The sequence below is a fragment of the Haemaphysalis longicornis genome, unplaced genomic scaffold (genome assembly GCF_048455015.1).
Source record: "Haemaphysalis longicornis isolate Haplotype H1 unplaced genomic scaffold, Haemaphysalis longicornis Haplotype H1 scaffold_5, whole genome shotgun sequence".
Classification (NCBI taxonomy): domain Eukaryota; kingdom Metazoa; phylum Arthropoda; class Arachnida; order Ixodida; family Ixodidae; genus Haemaphysalis; species Haemaphysalis longicornis.
Window position 1 is genome coordinate 191,854,269 of NW_027526385.1, and position 20,010 is coordinate 191,874,278.

Sequence of the window (20,010 nt, forward strand, 5' to 3'; positions counted from 1 at the left end):
ACAAAAATAAAAGCTTGTATTTGAACACAAAGCGCGCTTGTAGCCCAAGCTCTTGGATAAAATATAAATAATGTCTGAATAACTACACCTCTGCTATCACCGCTGCTAATCACAAATAATTTCATTGCGACACGCTTTCACTTATCCAATCTAATCCGAAGAAGTTTTGTGACATACTTCACCTCATAAATCCGATAATAACATTTCTTTAGTAGGGGACAATCAAATGCCTCTTAGAATAGATGAGTGAACGTCAGTATTTATTACGTATTTTGCATGTGCTTTAACGCGGGACGATCATTCCAACATCCCCATAGTTCAAGATTTTGACTGGTCATTCATGGAAGCCACCCAAAGTTCAATTACTAATTACTAACCTCAAAACCTAAACTATCGCCTGCATAAATGGTATAAATTATAAGTTGTAAAAAATACGATACCCATTTCAAGTCGGATTCTTTTTCCCATCTTTTGGCAATCTTTATCATCCCGAGAGCTACGAGGGACTGGAAAACTGCTAAATTGGTTGCGGTAGTTAAAAGTGGCAATAAAACTTCCCCCGATACCTATCGCCCCATTTCACTGACTTGCATTTGTAGCACGCTTCTCGAGCACATCATCGCCTCCGGAATTTACAATCAGCTCGAGTCTAACAATTTATTTTTCACTAATCAACACGGGTTTAGAAAAAGCTTCTCTTGTGACACTCAACTATTTGGATTCACGACTGACTTGCACCTAATCATGGGTAACAATCTACAAACCGATTGCATTTTCAAAATATTCTAAGGCCTTTGATCGCGTCCCTCACTGCCGCCTCATCTCTAAATTATCATCCCTTCAACAAGATTCCGTTACACTATGGGGGATCCGTAACTTTTTATCCTTACGCCAGCAATCTACAATAGGTAATAGCAGCAGCTACCCCTTCACTGACGTAACATCGGGCGTCACTCAATGTAGTGTTCTTGGCCATTAGCTCTTTCTAATTTACGTTAATGACTTACCTACTTATATGCCGTCTTCCATGCAGCTTTTTGCAGATGATTGCATTTTATATCCTACCATTGGTACCTCTAATGATCATATCGCCCTTCAAAATGATCTAAACATAATTTATCATTGGTGTAACACCTGGCAGATGACCCTTACTTAGCTAAGTGTAAAATAATTTCTTTCCCTCGCAAGGAAATAATTCTTACCATACATACTCTATTATTACCACTGACTTACAAGAGTAACGTCACACAAATATTTATGAGTACACGTAACTTCTAACTTGTCATGGTCGTCTCATATAATAAGAGGCTGTGCAAAAGCATCGAAATCTTTACGTTATCTACGTCGAAACGTGCGGAACGCACCTACTGACATCCGTAAATTAGCCTATTTAACTTTTGTTTGTCGACAATTAGAGTTTGATTCATTTGTATGGTCACCACATCAAGCTTATTTAATAAGAACAATGAATCAATTCAAAACAGAGCCGCGCGCTTCATTTCTCGGAATTATCACTGCCAGGCTTCTATTACCCAAATTAAAATAAACATACTAATTCAGCTGTTAGAAACTCGCCGCGCCATCGCTCATCTCTCTCTTCTGCACGAATACATAAATTCAGCTATGCCATCCCCATTACCTCTGGAAGCACCTGTACGCATGTCAGTACGGCTTCATAACCAATTCAGTTTCAAGGGAGTATTTGGTATAACCTGTTCCTTCAACTCATCTGCCTTGCCACGTGCCATTTCATTGCGGAATAATATTGCAAATGCCACCGCCTGCTTATATAACTGTAATGCATGTTATGAGCGCTCAGCAGCCGTTTTTCCTAAAACTTACCCGCAGATCCTAATATTGTTGTGATATTGTCACAATTATTTTCTTTTCTTTTTTTATCATCAATATTATTGCCTAATTTAAGTGTAATAACAGGGGCTCGTAATTGTACAAATGATGTTTTCATACAATATTTTTTTTATGCCAGTCCCGATGCTTCTGTTTTACGTCTCTACCCAACCTGATGACAGCATGTTCATATTAACCCGCATTACCAGAGTGGTGATGCTTCGTTGTTTTAATTCTCTATCCCAAAATGAAGTTAAATGTAATACGATGTGTATTTTTGTTTTGTTTTGTCCCCCCCCCCCCCCCCGAAATGCACTTCTGAGTCTCTGAGGTACCGTGAAATAAATAAATAAATAAATAAATAAACGTGCGCCTATGCAAGTTAAGCAGCACATGTAAAGTGCTTTGCTACGCAATTACACCGACTGTTTTTTCGTGTTTCAAGCTAACAAAGACGACCTTGTCGAAGCAGGAAAGTAACGTTGAACATAGAGCCGGAAAACGAGACGATTACCTCGCCGCGAGTTTTCTCAGCAGCATCAGACTAGTCGGAGTCAAGTTGAAAACATGCTTTTTTCGACATTATGCAGCCACCAAAAAAATCCCTACGGTGGTCCTTTGGCGCCCAATCACCGAAATTGGTACATTAGGTATGTGTGTTGACTCCTGGCTGCTGTAGAAAATACAAAACCCGTGTTCATTGATTGATTATGCCGTTTACCCCACCGAAACTACAGAGACAATGAGGCGCGCTGCAGTGGAGGGCTCCGGATAATTTTGTACTTCCTGGAGATCTTTAACGTGCGCCGAAATCTTGAACAGGTGGGCGTGTTTCCTTTTCGCTTCTATAAGAAAAAAGCCACGCTCACCTTCTGCCACTAGTGAATGACACCCTCGGAAACCTAAGGTCTTCAAAATACCGGTGTCCTATGAACCTGACAACTATAACTTCAAAACAGAGTGGACGAACGGGACCAAGACAATACAGCGCTTATACCACGAGAGAAAGTTGTGAATTCAAAGTTATACCATTTGGAGTTTTCATTCCATCGCAGACGTTCAAATATGCCAGGGAACTTTTGTTAGCCTGTCCAAAAGGCTGCAACGGCCTCGCCTATCCCAATTAAGGTCTTGTACTCGCGCGAAGTTTCGCCGAGTATATTATCTGATTAGCGTTAGCACTCACGCCTAATAAACGTCGCGGTCATAGTTTTAGCCAAAGCGTACGCGCAAGAAGACTTCATCTTTTTGCGCGCGTCGAAGCGAAGGCACCCTCCTCGACCATAGGGATACGTCAGCTATGTCAAACTTCACGAGACGTAAGCAAAAAACAGCCCGCAACCGATGCTTCGAGCATGTACAGCCTTTGTCAAAATTATCTAGGCCAATCCTAAGCCAAGCCAACCACAAAATAATCCAAAGAATAAGCGTTGCTGTTACATGTGACGCAATCGTATTGTCGAAGTCAGAAAGAAACGTGTTTGGTGCAGCGTTCCGGCAAAGAACGTTTCAGCCTCGCTCGGGATGTAAGGTTGTACATTGACGTTTCTGCCACCGGAGCGTTTCAGGCTTGGTCCAGAAACTTTGTACATACTACCAGAGCACTAAACAAAAACTGTTGGGGAAGTACGGAGTTCATGAGCGATTGAGAAAAAAATATTGTATTCAATTATAGACAGGAAGGTATTTCGAGAATAAAGACCACCACAAATGCCCGATGAGCGTGCCCAATTCGAACAATATTCGTAAATGGAAATGCAGAGAGGCTGCAAAAGTAGTTGTTCCTAACGCACGCTCGGGACGTTCAAATAAACACAAAAGCCATTCAGCCTCAGAGAAGGAGTAGCTTCTAGTTATAGGGAAAGTTTGTAAATTTCACCGTAATCAAAATCAGACAAGTACAAGTGATAAGAGATCGCCTCGCACTCTTCTGCCCTTCCCCCCCATGCGTTGGGTTGTCAGTTTGGTGGTCTTCCTTAATCCCTGAGGAAAATTCAGTCTCGCTTCCACTATTCTGCGCCAGTATTGTCTGCAAGTACGGTAGAAAACATTGAAGCGCCAAAAGCTTGACAACCGCATCCTCCGGCCCCTCGCAGCCGTACACTGATGAGGACGGCATTTTTTGTCATTGTGACGTAGAGCGGCCTGTCCCTGAGCAACATAACACTACGTTTTCGCTAGTTCATAACATTCTTAATAAGCGAAAGGTCGCAGTTCGAAGGACTTTCAAACTGAACTACGCAGCTGCCTCGTCATAAAAATTTGCTATCTTCAATTACGTCGAATTCGCAACGCGTAAAAAATATCTACTCTTTATGAACGCTTTGATACGGGTTGAGGCGTTACACGACAGGTACGGCAAATCGTGACAGGGCACGTACGTTGTACATGCACCCTCTGTATGTATAGTAGGTATAAACATAACTGCACCACCGTGAAGTTTAGTTCACCCATATTTTTCTTCATTGTCCTGGCTACCAGCAGTAAATAAGGTTGACCACGAGACCAGCGGGCCTTTTTCAACTGATTGTCGGAACATTATAAATTACCAACAAATCGTAATCAACTATCATTTCCGGTTTCATGGAGCTAAAAGATAAAAGCTAAAGGTATAAAACCTCTTCATGTTAAACCAACATTTTATAGTGTCATGTTTCTACTTTTAATCTTCGACGTGCCAATTTATCTACTGATGTCCTTGTTAAGTGCACAAATGAAACATTTCATCGCACTTATTGCAGATACTTCTGAAACATCACCAAATACAACGGACGTAGAAGCCACCAGCTCCGGTAAGTCAAACCTTCAACGTGATGAACATCCGCGTGTAAAAATGTCCTTGTGCAGTGGCTCACCGTGCCCCATGAGCTATGACGTCGTTGAGGCCTTTTAAGTAGAACCTGCTTTTGTCTCTCCTTATTCCTTTTTGGCCATGCTACAGAGGTCTTGCGTGAATGGGATTCTGTGTTTACTGCGCCACCGCCACATCACACTCGAATCCAGCAGCGGCTTTCGTAGTCCATCGTTAGGTTGTCGCTCCCAGGCTGCAAAGTGGTCAAGCTTCTCTTCCGTGTTAGTGTTGGCAACGCGTGCATTATCTCTGCCAACCACAGGAATCTGTGCATCATTTTCGCCACTGTTTACTCCAGTCTGACGTCGACGCCAATGCAAATTTTTGGTTCTCTCGCTTTGCACTTGCTGTACACATTCCACTGCTGTGGTTACTGGTACCAGCCGCCATGAAAAGGCGTCAGCGTTAAATTTCCTCTAACACCTTTCCGTCGCCTTTCAACAAAAAGCAGAGCCGAGGGATACCCACTTTCATGGAAGATATCTGCAGGGCGTGCTTTTCTAGCAGTTTGCATTCCTCCCCGGCAATGTCCAGGCCAAAAACTGGTGATGTGATTAACCACTTAGTAGCCAGGAAGGTCGAGTTGTGCAATCTGTCCCTTTCCGTCTCTTATTTTTGGACGTACTTGTCACTGCTTCCCTTGAAATGGATTCCCTGGTGTGACTGTATCACCCAAAATTTTCCAATGTCTGGTATAATAGATTAAGCACTTCTGCTGAATCACATAGGAAAGCTGTTATAGTGCGTTTTTTGGTTTTGTAGTGTCACAAAACGAGATAATAGTAATTCCTTCTCGAAAAAGTATTCTGGCAGTACTAGCGATCATTAAAAAGCCCCCACGAACAATTTCTGAGGTATATCTCTCCTTTTTACTGGAACTATTTTTTCAAAGAAGAAACATGTTGAGCCACCCAAGAAAATGAATTGCAATACCCAAACACCCTTGAAGGTGAAGTGCGCTCGGATTACCTGGCATTAAGCTACAATGCCTCTCTGAGAAGGCGGCTTAGGAGCTTGGGCAATACAAACATTACAAAACCTTCTAAAATACTAGTAGTCAACCTAATGAATGTATCAGTATTTCTACAAAACGTAAAGTTACCTTAATAAACCATTCACTTTGAAGTGAAGCTTCCGTGTACACAACAGATATAACACTTGTTGCGCACCCTTTTTCAAGTAGTTTGTATTCAGCTTCTTATGAAACCTTTGGTGAGAGTGTACCCGCAACCGTGAAAAAATGAAAACGATACAAATGTCTGCAGTATAAATGAGCTGGAAGTGTTCATAAACTAAAAATAACATCGATAATCTTGTCAACCTATGTCACAACGAGGGCATGTACATTTTCTAACGGCATGTGTCGTTCCTCTGCCAGAATGCTTGTTACAAAGGCCCAAGCAGCACAAGCATGTACGGCTAAGCATGAGCTCCCCATCTCTGGCTGGGTAATTTGTGCTGGGCCGTTCCTTCATCAGAGTGTAAAGCCCGCACTCAAAAGTGGGCCTTGGCCGTGTGCTGAAAGTTCTGTGGTGTAAGCTGAACAGCTGCTCACCTTTGACCAAAGCATCGCCACGGGGCCTACAACCGCCCTTCGGCCGCCAGACTTTGCCGTCGGATTGCCGTTATTTTATTGGCCGGCGGCCTTTCAACCTTCAACAACCCACGGCCGTTCAACCTTTACAGACGACGGCTATTCATCATTGCTTGGGGGCCAGCTGTTGAACCAGAGCCGCTCAGCCATGGTTGAACTTAAGCCATGCAACATACTCTTCCGCCCGTTCCACTGCAGGAGGCATATTACTGTTCGTGCTGCAGCTTTCATCCAGCCATACAATGGGTATAGTCTAGCTGTTTCTACAGCCAAGTGCAGAATTTATAACCTCGTAGCAGCATTCATTCGTCCTTTTAAGGAAACAGTTAAATTCACCAACTGACAAAGACTGTTGATCACAAAATGTGGTGCAGATTTATTTTCCCAATTGCTGCACCTACAGTGATGCTGCTTCCATTTGATGCAACCGCTACTGTGGTCATGGACCGAGTTCCAATGGAAACCACAGCTGCCATGCTCACGAGCACCTGCAGCACAAAACAAAAAGAAAAAAGGACAAAATACAACTCTGCACAGCTCACACTGTCACCAAACAAAGAAAGGCAGTTCGAGGCATGTACAGATATTTACACGGCTAATGTGGAAGGTATCTTGATTTAATGTGACCCTACCACACTCTTGGAGCAGTGGAAGTAAACCTGCACGACGTTTGCATTACACTGCCAGGAATACCTGAGCCAAAGATTACACGTGCACGTGAAGCGGTGGGCGCGCAAATCACTGTGAAAGATGCGGAAAAACCAACCGCACTCTCTTCAATTTTGCTCATTATGCCCCACTGTAATGGCCTAAACAACGTCAATACGGCCATGGCTGTCCTATTTGCCGTCGCTGGTCCACTTCGCGGCTTATTTCTTGCGATTCCTGTTCATCGGCAATGTGTACAAACCTATTCTAAGCGTGAACCTGTACGTAGAGTTTTGGGGGTTTTGTTGTGTTTTGAGTGCGCAAGGAGTTTGAGTGACCGAATAAATAGTCCCCATTCAACGAGATCACTCGACAACAAACGTTCATTACTGTAAAAACGCCCTACCAGACTGAGCACGCGCTTGCGAGTAGGCAGCGATGCCTGCTTTCTTGTGGCACCAGACGGGAAATAGACCCCTCCACGTTGTCGAGAAAAAAAAACTCCCCGGCCCGTTATAATGCGAAGGCCCCAAAGAGAAACCGTGAGTCGCACCCCATTCAAGGTGCGAGCGCACAACTTTCGCGCGTTCAGCCGAGGTGCTCCTAAACTACAAATTGGTTAAAGAAAAGAAATAGTTTCCCAAGAAACGGAACCCCAGAAATCATTAGGAAAGGTTTTCAGACAGGAATCAGCTAAAAATAAAAATGGGAATGAAATTGCAAAACTCAGATTTTTAAACTTTTCCCATGTTTCCTTTTTTTTTCGAGGGAAGTTTTAGCTCCGAAAAGTTGAGCAGTAGCATATTGTATTTTGCCTTCTTGAAAGTGGCCCAGCTATCGAAGTCACACGATAGTGCGGTAAAACCACCCAGCCGCATACATAAACAGAGCTCGTGCGATAAAAACCTGCATACGGTACAAAACACCTCCATTCCTCACGATGTCATCGAGAGCACTCGCAATTATTTCACAGTTCCTCGGCCCCTCCGATGCAACTACCACCGGTCCATCAGCAACGCTAGACATATCGAGCGTCGTTAGCATCAGTAAATTGAATTTAGCTGGTGCGAACCACAGCGTGAGACTGAATCGAAAGCGGGAAATTGAGCCGTAACACGTTTTTGCACCGAACCTTAGTCGCGCAGGAAAATGGCCAGCAAAAATGAACTTACCGAACTTTCTTTGTCCGGGAACTGGACAACGCCGCCGTTCGTCGATCGTTTGCAGCAGAATTTCAGCTTACCCTTAACCTCACGTGTTTCCAAAGTGGCCAGCAGGCTTTATCCCCAAAGCGCGAACACATGTCAAAACACAAGACTGAAAATGTGGCTTTCCAAAAACCACTAGCAAGCCATTATTTTGTCTTCACTATCCTTTATCTTTGATTTAACGTATTCGGTTATTATTTTTGGGTCCTCGTTCATTTGTCCATGAGTGCACATGTATAAACAGCACTCTGTTCTGTGGCTGGGCGCGTGTCCACGCATGACCTTCGGAATGCCGGTGATTGGGCACGCGCGGTGCTAGACATGCAACAGACGTCAGCCGTTCACCTTTCGAAGAGCATGCAGATTCATAAGCGGACCGGATAACGTACGGTTCCAAAACAACTTTTGAACAACGGCTGCCTACAAAACACGAGTACTCTAGAACTGGACAACAGCCATTCATCATGTGTTCCCCTGCAGGCGGAAACAAAGCGGTTGTCTGGTGGCCGTGCACAAGCTGATCATCTTTTGTAAACCCGCTTTCAAGCAACAAGCGAGTACTCCACGGCGGGAAACCTGCAGCTTATCTTTTGATTGGACTTGCTGGAGCAAGTGCCGTTCATAGGCGGTGGTTGATCCGCCAAATAACTTCTGAGTAACCATCGCCGAGGGGAAACTGTGTTGACAGTTAACGAGCGAAAGCTGACCCACTTATGACCAATCGCTGCCGAAAACGTGCGCAGAGGATGGTGGCCGTATTCAAACCGTTTATCTTATGTTCAACGCTGGCCAGTTTGTTGCCGATGGCCGAGCATTCCGGAGAACCGCCGTAGGTCGGCCGGTCAACAATCGGACTTGTGATCTATTGAACATAAACATTGCCCAGCATTGCGCTTTAATATCAGGAAGAAGCAATGTATGACGACATTGCGAACCTCACAAAAAGCTTTTTTTTTCAGCTCCAGATTCACAAGCTACAACACGTACCAACGGTGAGGAATGTATGTAGATATTTTTTCAATAAAAATTTCACGGTTTCTGATTGTTTTTCACCGTTTTTGGAATATTGTTTTGAGACAGCTAGGCAACGTTTTACGAGTGTCGTTACGGAACAGCTAATGCGTCTTCTATGACGACTTTCTATGTCCCGTTAAGACGAACCAATGTCAATATTGAGAGTAAATCGTTTCTCACGGAAGCCTTTGCAACGCCTAGTTTTTTTCTCGGCGAAATAGCTAAACGACTCCCCTCAATAAGTGGTTTATTGGAACATTCATAGGTAAAAGTGCCAGCAATTCTCTTTTTTCTCCAACTTTGGTGCTTGTAAACCAAAGGAAAGTGGAATATTTTGTTTGCAGCCCATTGGGTTCTATCTTTCCTGGGAACGCTCTTTTCTTGTTACCTAGTGAACGTAAACATTGCCCACCATTGCGTTTTAATATCAGAAAGAAACAATGTATGACCATTGCGAACCTCACAAAAAGCTTTTTTTCAGCCCCAGATTCACCAGCTACAATAGGTACCAACGATGAGAAATGTATTTGAAGATTTCTTCGATACAAATTTCACGGTTACTGATTGTTTTTCACCGTTTTCGGAATATTGTTTTTAAACAGCTAGGCAACGTTTTACTAGTGTCGTTGTGGAACAGCTAATACGTCTTCTATGACGACTTTTTAAGTCCCGTTAAGACCAACCAATGTTAATATTGAGAGTCAATCACTTCTCACGGAAGCCTTTGCAACACTTAGTTTTTTTTCTCGGCGATATAAATAAACGATTCCCCTCAATAAATGGTTTAGTGGAACATTTCTTGATGAAAGTGCTGGCAATTCTCTTTTTCTCCATATGTTGCGCTTGTAAACCAAAAGAAAGTGTAATATTTTGTTTGCAGCACGTTGGGTTCAATCCTTCCTGGGAACACTGTTTTCTTGTTACCTAGTGAACGTAAACATTTCCCACCATTGCGTTTTATTATCTGAAAGAAACAATTTATGACGACAACGCAAACCTCACAAAAAGTTTTTTTTTCAGCCACAGATTCACCAGTTACAACACGTACCAGCGAGCAGGAATGTATGTAAAGGTTTTTTTCAATTATGTTTCCTATTACCAATATAAGTTTTGCAATTTTAGGATTACTTATTGCTTATGTGAAAACAAAGTGTATTTTTATTGCACCGTCAAAATTGTTTTGTTTTTCAACGGCTACATCTACAGGTGTGTTCCCGAATAATAAAAATATTTTGGAAAGTCTCACTTCAATTATATACTAAAAGTTTGTTTCTTTGCCTGTAAGTTTATTTTGGGACACATTCTTAAATGCATTTAGGTACCCAGCAGATTGTTTATGCTTCCGTTTGCCGATCTGCAATCCTCTTCGTCATCGTCTACAAGCGATTCTCAGAATAAAGATTCACTTGCTCATGGTCATTCAGTGAAGGAGACATGCCATTATTTATATCAAGATGTTTACAGAACTACAGTCTGATAAGGAAGATTGGTTTTGGGGGGTCATTGAAATGAAAAATTCGACGGATCATAATACCCCGCCGTTCTCTGATAAGTGGATGCAGAGAAAATGTATAGACTTTGATTCTCTGATCCTTGACTGTGAACGTCAGTCATATTGCTGGGTGCTTGAGAGAAGCTTGTTTTTTTACAGCGAAGCTTGGTTATGCCTAGTCGACAAGTCCTGTCCACTTCTTTCTTTTTGTGTCCCTGTTATTTCGCGCTGTTCCCCAAGATGCGACAAGTTCGTTCTTCACCAGAAGTGGCCTGCAAAGTAAGCAGTCCGCGTACGCAAAAAGAGTGGTTTGGCGAGACGTTAGTACCAAGATAAAAAGGAAGCTCTCAGTCTTTTATTCGCAATAACACGTGTGCAATGTCTATACAATGTTGAAGCGTGCATCAGGATTGCACACGCCGGATTTTTCTAGAGATAAAGTGACGGGAAGTTTTTTGTTCTTTTGTGGTGCGAGTCTGAATAAGGATACAGTGGTGGGAGCTCACACGCAGAAAGAAAGTCTCGCAGTTATTTAAATTGCGCACCCCAAACTGAAACCACATAGACAGGTAAGCGTGCGTCAGGGTACCGGATGGATGAAACGTGGCAGCGATGCTATTTTGTGTATTAATTTGACCTATAAACCAGTTTCAACAAGGGCGGGGAAATGTAAGCCCTCTAAAGTTTTGTTGTTAGACGAATGACCAATTGAGCGCTCACGAAATGGCCATAACCGATCATACGCACCTCGATATGTTTTGGCGGCGCTAGTACCAGAATACGGCCAAGCTCAACAAGTGAGTGCGATGATGTGCAGCACAAAGAGCTGTACCTCGTTGGTGAATTTGGCTGTGCTGGGTAAGGCCCCCGAGAATTTCCGCCCCTTCTCCCCCCCCCCCCCCCCACGCTATCACTACGTGCTGGCTGTTCGAATGGCTGAGTAGCAAAGATGAGATTGTTATGCTTCCAGGGGCGGTGTCAAAGCCAGCAGACTGGAGCGTCATTCTTATATGCATTGGCAGCGCCTAACATTTGTCGCACCCTTTATTTAATATCTATATTATTCAAACACCCTGCTCCCCGTATGTTCAGTGTAAATTATCAGTTAAGAATGTTTCCTCTTCCCACCCAAAGAAGAGCTCGGTAATCTTGATTTTTTGTTTTCTTTTATTTTGAAGTCAGTTGATGCCAATGAAGAATTTGTTGCACCGTTAAGGCTTACAGTTACCTACGCTGGTTCTTGATCGGTCGTTTGGGGTTTTAGAAATAGTTTCGCTGTATTTTTTGTGCATTGCGGATTCTCAACCCAAAGACTTGGCCGCTGCGCCTTAAAATTCTTGATTCAAGTTATTGAACCGAAGTATCTTTTGCATAGGGCTGCTACTGTTCGTAGCCAGTTTATCGCCGCAATGGTCCAGCAGCTGCCACTCTACCGAAGCAAATTCATCGTGCAATTGCACTTTTCGCAATTGAGCTAAGCACCTTCCGAGCTAGTAGTTTCCTGCAGTGAAGAGGTAGGTTTTGACAAAGCTGTACCGTATAATCATGTCTTCAATTTCCCCTTTGGCTCAGTTAGGTTTTATGCAATGTGGCTTCCAAGTGTCAACACATCTGCGTCCTGAATTATTCTCCCTCTAGTTCCTGGTTGTATACTTTTGGTTTCATGCCCAGACGAAGCCTACTATTTAGTACTTGTGAGTTACCATCAATTGCACCACAACTATTACGAACTGTACACTAAATTCTTTTCTTCTTCCTACTCAGCAGTTGCAACTTGTACAAGATGTCAAATTCAGTCATGTGTATCGCACTTTATTTCATATGGAACAAAACGGTCATTTACATCGTCGTAACATTCATTTCTAAGCACTCATATTGATATATAAGCATGCGATTGAGTAACTAAGAGAACATTTTGTATGTACTACAAAGGCTCAAGAAAGAATAAAATGGCCTTTTAAAATCCTAACCGCCTCCACTCTTCCCGATTTACACATACCTCTGATTTCTATCAACCATGTTTGCAACTCAGGGTATATAATTCTTCAAAAAAAAGCTTACTTTGTTTTCTTACGACCTTTCCGATAGGAAATCTCTAAATATTTGTAAGATGCATTGCCGTACAAGTACACTACTTGTATTTGTTTCCAAGATTCCTATGTAGAGCTCCTTCACTCTCTCATTTCTCAATGCGTGCATTACTGCGGCAGTATCAAACGTATTACGCTGTTCCTTTGAATTCTCCAAGTTCCTTTTTGTAGAACCCTGTATATGCTGTTTTAGGGCATTTTGAGAATCAATTTCAGGCTATTTCTAGTACAGTACGGAACAAATAGGTGAGAAAACGTGCGGGTATTTTATTGTTTCAAGCGTCCTTCCTTGTGTTCATAGTGCCTTCCCTAGGTGCCTTCAGTGCCTTTACTATGCCTTGAGATTGCATACACTGCCTTGAGTGCATTGCTCACAGGTCATTTTATTATAACGAAAGAAAACCAAGCTCACTCTGCCAGTTCTTGTTCGCTAGAAGTTTTGTAACTCCTTGAATACGCTTTAACCCTGCCATCGAATGTTTTTCTCTGTCCCCTGAACCGCTGTGCACAATTTTCTCGCCACTATATTATGTTTTAGTTCCGGGTGGAATAATTACTCCAATGTAGAGGTCATACGTACGACTATGTATTTTATCTTTGGTTTTTCGGTCTGGGTTTTCGTAATATTTACCCAGTTTGTTAATTTGTTCAGATAACTCAGCATGACGGTCTTTAGTTCTCATCCTCCTACAGATACTGATGATATTATTCGTTGCCCTAATGAATTGCAGTCATAAGGAGCATGCATTGATACAACTGTGCGGTCAATCGCAGTAATTGCGAGTGCAGTTTTGGTTTATTTTTTACTAGTGGTGTGCTTGGAATCTTAGCGCTTGACCAACTTTTAATCATCATAAATCCAGATATACAGCTTACAGATTCTACAATTGAGCGGCTAAGAAGCCCTTACTCTAACGTCTGACCGCTAAACCTTGTTAGGTTCAGGTTGATCTACAGACTGGACAGAAGGGGAAAGTTTTTATCTCTTTCTGTGGTGCCACTGACGTTCTCAGTTGGTGCAGACAGCTGCTAGGGACTGAGGGCTTGTTTTATTGAGTTACATTGGAGGCGAAGGGTGAGTTAAAACTGTCAGCGTGTTTCCAAAAGCCAGCAGAGGTCTAGAGATTTTTATGAGGAATCAATACGGGCGTGTCACATATTTGTTTCACACCACCTCCGATACGAAGGGGGATTGCCCTGTGGAGACGTGCATCCTAGTCCAGCATGTTGTTTCCGGCACGTGGAAGGCGTCGTTCAGCAATGGCTCTTCCAAAAGCATATCTTGCAGCTCAGATATGTAAACACTTTTCCACGGTTGATACTACCAAACCAAAAATTATTGCTACTTGGGACATAAGGTTATCGGTTGTTTCTCTTCGGATGAGGTACTGTTGGTGGCACCAGTGCCGGTGACAATAACCCTGCAGATGTTGTCCCAGTCGAGCTCACCTTGCGTTGAATCTTTTATATACTGACAGGCCTAAAAATTCAGGTTGTTCAAAGGTAAATTTGGCAATATTTCTCACTGTGGTCTCCTGTATATAATGGGAATCCGGAAAAAATGTAAATTTTTGCTTGTTTTCTCGCAGTTTCCCCTTGTTCTTTTACTTTTGATGTCTTGGTTGCAAGAAATATTGATTCATTCTGTTATGTTTTAATAATCAGCAGGCCAGATATTTTCCAGTAATCGTAGTTTTGCGTAGTTGGGCAATAGGAGTAATAATTTTTACAGTGCTTCAAGTAATACTTAGTACCATCGAAATATAAATGTTATCACGGGGACATGAAAACGCAAATTCTGCGCATACAACGTTTTCTAAACTTAGAGTTTTAGCGAGTTATTAATAAAACTTTCATGTACCGCCGTTCAATTTTTTTACTCGCCTGAAAGTTGTCGTGCACAAGCCAATTCATTCTATGCGCCTTACTGCTTAGCACTTTGAACCAATAAAACTTACCCATTTCTCACATAGGTGTGAAGCACCGTTTCTTTGCCCAAATTTTAAATTCTTTTGACTCAGCCCTAGGTTGTTTTTTCTCTATACCAAATACCGAGTTTTAATTTTATGGACTTGTGGTATTGCTCTGTGCCTTATGGAGCGGCCTGTTAAACCAATAACAGTTAGTTCCTAGAAGTAGGATACAATCATTACACATTGTTATGACCTATCCACAGGCTCGTATAATGTGCCTATCGTCCAATTTTCATGCCGGTTTAGGAACAGTGTATGAACAATCACTGATTAGTTACCCTGAATATTATGTGCGGGGCACTGAATAAAATACTTCTTAGCGTAAAACATTATTGACACATCTTTTGCAAATATTTCGAACTTCTGTGGCCCTATTTTTGAATTCGTGATTTTTTTGTAAATTTGCCAGATTTTCTCGCGTAGGCAAAGTGTAAGCAATTTCTGACATGTGCAAGTGTAGTTCGCACAGCCTGAACTGCTTGCACTGTTTTATGACGCTAAGACCAAAAGATGACTACTATTTTCTCAAATATAGAAAAGAATACAGAAGCACTTGCGGCGTACTTTAAAGTTGCAGACGACAACTAAGACTGGAACAAAAATGAATTTTTGTTGGCTGGCATTGGCGTCAACACCTCACGGCGATCACGTACTGTTGATCCAGAGCGAGCCAAAGGCCTGGGTTAAACTAAAACGTTATCACAAAACTTTTTTCAGTATCTACGTATTTCTTTTATTAGTTTGTGATAGCATATTTGCGCACTCTGTATCAGTGTCAACTTGCCAGCTGTTTGCTGCGTTAGCAGGTTATTATCTTTCCAGCTGTAAGCACTGCAGGATATTGGCTCCTGCTATGCATCGAATACTCTACGTGGCCACAGAAAAAGACGGCCGTGGCCATCCATCATTTGGTTCGATAAGGAGAGGAAAACGGTAATTGTAGAGTGTCCGCATTCCGTGCTTTACTTATTCGTGAAGCTCAAGCTCAATCGCTGCTGTAATAGCCAGAAAGTCTGTTTTCTGATTTATTTTTAACTTGAAATCGAATATGCGACTCGCTATTTGACTAGGAATAGAGCAGACAAAAGCTATACGTTGAGATATTTGTAGTAGAGAAGAAAGCAGGAAGAAAGAATATTTTGTGTTGCTTTTACTACAGTCTAATAAAGGCTGTTGTATTGCGTTTCGTAAGAGAACAATACAGAACTTTGTTGTTATGTTCCCTGATCGCTGGCTTATACAAAGTAAAAATTGTTCACAATTTCTCAAGAAAACACGGTTAAACCACGCCCCGCTCTGACAGTGCACCCGTTGCAATTTCACAAGGTTTCTACGGTGCCGAATGCAAGTAAAGTTTCTAGCCTTTTTCCGGGGTTATCTCAGCCGCCCTTTGGAAGCTGTTAAGTAAAATACTTCAATTTTACGGACGCTAAAGTTGACAATGTATGACGTGTACGCTTCCGAAAACCGTACATATATTGCGTCACGTCCTCTCAGGTAATTGCATAGAGGGCAATATCTACAAGCCGGATTGTCGTTGAAGAGCAAATAAAGGCCTACGATGTCACCTCTGTCGTATTTGTCTACTTTTTCAATGCATTCTACGAATTATGCACCTCCACGAGCGAGACACAAGACAAACAATACCACTGGTGCCAGTAAAAGTGATATAACGTCAAGGTAACAAAAACACACAGAGCCCTACTCTCATATGGAAGCACGTGACAAAAACGAAAGCCAATCAGACAATCCTTCTGAAGAATTTATAAATTACCTTAAAATAACGAAGTCAGAAGTGGTCCCCTGCTGCTGTATATAGTATACGGTGGTGATGGGCTCTTTACACACGGCGTCGTGAAATGTGTCGCCACTTCCGCTTGAGGGTGGTAATTGTATATTTGATAAAGTTTTCGTATGCATCCCCGAACAAACCCCGCATTATATTGTTCCAAGCCGACTACAGTTAGTCATCACTGAAACGTAACTGGAGTTTAGCTACCAGAAAGCAGATTCCTCACTGCAGCTGAACGTTCTGCAATCGTCTGCTGATTGAAATCAGGGTGCGAGCTGCAGACTGTCACTTGGCAAATTGCGTGGGAAGTGAAGGATAGTTACCGGCTGCTTATATCTCAGTCTGGATATCTAAAAAGGTGCGTTTATGTACATAGTAACGATCCTCGCTGGTTAGTTGTGTGATTATTCTTGCATAGCAAACACAAAGTGTCATGTCGTTTTGTATGAAACCAGCACACAGAAGTTCTCGCGTAAACTATATGATTTACCAAAACGCTCATTGTCCAAGAGATTCCTTTTTGTTTTAGTATTGTGCCACTAAACAATCATCACAAGAATTTTCTGAAAGGTAGTCAGATGTAAACAATTGAAATGTTCTGAAAAATAAATTTGACAAGTAATTGTTACGAAACAAGCGTAACACGAGGTAAATTCTTTATTAGTGTTTACATATCTTGTCCCCATTCTTAAAATACCAAACAAGCCTAAATAACATGGTTCCTAACCGAAAACACCCAAAAACATTTTGTGTTTCTACGCATAAAAACAACTTGTTTTTTTCTCCAGCATCACCACCCACGGCCGCCGAAAGTAGCAGTAAGTAAAAAATAAACAAACTTTAAAATTCTACATTCTTTACTACCTTCAGTACTTAGTTATTTCAGCCCATATAATTTTATTTTCCAGCAATTATTATTATCTTCCTCAATACACCTAACAGTGTCTTTTTTCTTCCAGCCGCAGAGACTACTACAGTTACTGTTACAAGTGAGTAAACAAAAAATTCGAAAATTTAAATTCCTATTACAATATGCAACCATGGCATGTTGAATTCAAATATTTTAGTGTTATATTTATTTCGTATTATCTGGTTACCTCCTTCAATTGTCGAGACAGAGAGAGAGAGAGAGAGAGGGAGAAAAAATCTCTGTTCGAGACCAAGAAGGGCGCTTTATCAGCCCTTGCCCTCCATGTAGCCTTTGCGGTCATTAAAATATTTATGAAATTCCTTCGTTACGGTAGCAGTGCGCGTAGCCAGCCACTATATGTTCGGATATCTATCAGATTCTGAACGTTTTTAAGTTCTTAAGAATTTTTTTCATGAAGTGACTCCTTTAATTTTGCAGTGACTACAGTGGGGTAGGGGGCGGTCCTAAGAGCTAGCCGTTTGAGTCATGCTGGTGTTGGTTCTGACTCGGACGTCTTATTTGTATTTCCCGCATTCTCGCTTTTTCCAGCATACTGGACTTTTGATTTTCCTTTCTTTTCCTTGTATTTGTTTATGTGTGTACGCTGCTGTCTTCAACCGTAATGGATTTGTAGGGCCCGTCAAGTTGCATGATTGCAACATTTTCCCTATTGTCGTGGCCATAGACTAGTTTGTGGAAAATAACATAAATATTAAAACATTCAACCATTTATGATATAACCAGTCCGGTATAAGTGGGTGTTTAGAATTAATGTTTACGTACGGACTGAGTTGCATGATGTGATAGTTGTCCGGTTTTAGACGGCGGACGTGAAGCGGACGCTGGGAATAGAATATTTATGAGCTACATCAAGTTTTCTTTGTTTCTCCGCTATGTCGAGTACCCAGATGGTCACTCTACTATGGTTTTTGTAAATTAAAATCTAATTTGGTAACCCCGTATTCATTCCGGCCGAACCGCTTTACTTTGCACTGCCTCTCCCCACACCGACGCCCTTTCTCAATTTGCACAACAGGGAATAACGGTGCTTGCGCCAATATAAGCAGTTGCACTTCGAAGTCGCTTTGGAATTGACGTATTTTGTTTGCTCGAAGCAGCAATAGCAAGAGCGTAGTGTACGTTTACGTGCATCTACGCGATAATAGGCACAAAACAACACAAAATCGCTGCTTCAGAACGTGCAGCCGCTTGTGTTTCCACCTTAAATTGCAGCTCTTGGAATAGCTCCGAATTTCTGCTGGTGTAAATGCACCTTGCTCGCTAGGAATGCGGACGTAAAACTAGAGTTCTTGTTCAGATGGAAGGACCTTTAAAGCCACATTTTGACAAGGCCTTTGGCGTCCGGCAACGCGCTCATGCCCTTTTGCCTGTTGGTGCGTGAACACATTGAAGAGGGTTGGAAGGAGATGGTATAAAAGCTTGTCAAGGCTGCATGCTCTCAAGGATGACATGACCGTTGTGCTGGTAAGATATTTAAACGCATACGTCATACGGCCCAATGCGACCTGCTGCGGTCTTGCCTGGTCAAGCAGTAATTGGAAACGGATACAAGAGAGAAACGGAAATCCAACAAATTTTCCGCCAAAGTAAAGCTCGAGGACCTCTGAGGGTCATGCAGCTAATTCGATAAAAAATGCTTAATCGCAAATTGCAGCGAGAGGTGCTTTGTTGCATGGCTTTTTTTGGATTGCGGCAAGCTTCACTGGTTATCCTTCTTCATTCATTTATTGATTTATTTTTTATTTTATTATTTATTTATTTATTTATTTATTTATTTATTTATTTATTTATTTATTTATTTATTTATTTATTTATTTATTTATTTATTTATTTATTTATTTATTATCTATTGGTACCTTCCGGAATATATGGTATTACAGAGTTGATAAGCAAACACTTCATAACCTCTTCGAAAGAGCTTTATGCATAACATCTTGAGGTATAGTTGGATAAGATCAAATTTTCACACAGCCTAATCTATCGGAAAGTGCGCTTGCGACGGGAAAACTTCAGAATCACCTGACACAAAGGTGATTGTAAAACTAGTAGCATACATCGTCAATGGTGGTTTAGCTAAGAGGTTAGATTATTAAGCGAATTTTACTGAAGATGAGGTATTTCCTAATGCACTGTTCTTTCCTGAAATGTGTTTTTAATTATATAATTACCGTTTATAATAAAATTTGCAAATTTTACCACTGTAAGGATTACTAACTCACAAACGTACTTTTGTCCCACCAAACACTTTTGATTTCTTTGAGGCTGGTCCTGCTGCAGCAAAAAATAACCGCTTTCAAACAAGGCATCATCAAGACTGTCATTTCCGTCAACCCTAAATTGCAGTTTAATTAAAGCTGCACGATATATTAAAATTGGAATACCTTCACGGGGTAGATTTATACACCACTTTTCTCGTTTCTTCCTCAGCACCTACTACGGCGACAACCACTAATGAGTCAAAAAATTATTTCATATATTAGAGCAACTACTTTTGGACTGTCTTTTAAGACATACTTGAAGTATATTCTCAAAGTTACATCATTCGTATGCCATAAAGTGGGCCCAACTC

The 20,010-nt window shown here is 41.7% G+C and overlaps 1 protein-coding gene across 6 annotated transcripts in view; it reads left to right on the forward strand.

Moving 5' to 3' along the window:
• LOC144138908 (uncharacterized) overlaps nucleotides 1–20,010 on the forward strand; it is a 157,960-nt gene that overhangs the window by 87,834 nt on the left and 50,116 nt on the right. For 5 of the 6 annotated variants that reach the window (XM_077671417.1, XM_077671420.1, XM_077671421.1 and 2 more), the window contains 5 exons: nucleotides 4,590–4,640; nucleotides 9,109–9,150; nucleotides 10,184–10,225; nucleotides 17,299–17,328; nucleotides 17,470–17,499. In XM_077671417.1, the coding sequence (XP_077527543.1) occupies nucleotides 4,590–4,640; nucleotides 9,109–9,150; nucleotides 10,184–10,225; nucleotides 17,299–17,328; nucleotides 17,470–17,499 (195 nt within the window). The remainder of the gene's footprint in view (nucleotides 1–4,589; nucleotides 4,641–9,108; nucleotides 9,151–10,183; nucleotides 10,226–17,298; nucleotides 17,329–17,469; nucleotides 17,500–20,010) is intronic. The other variant, XM_077671419.1, reaches the window with a different exon arrangement.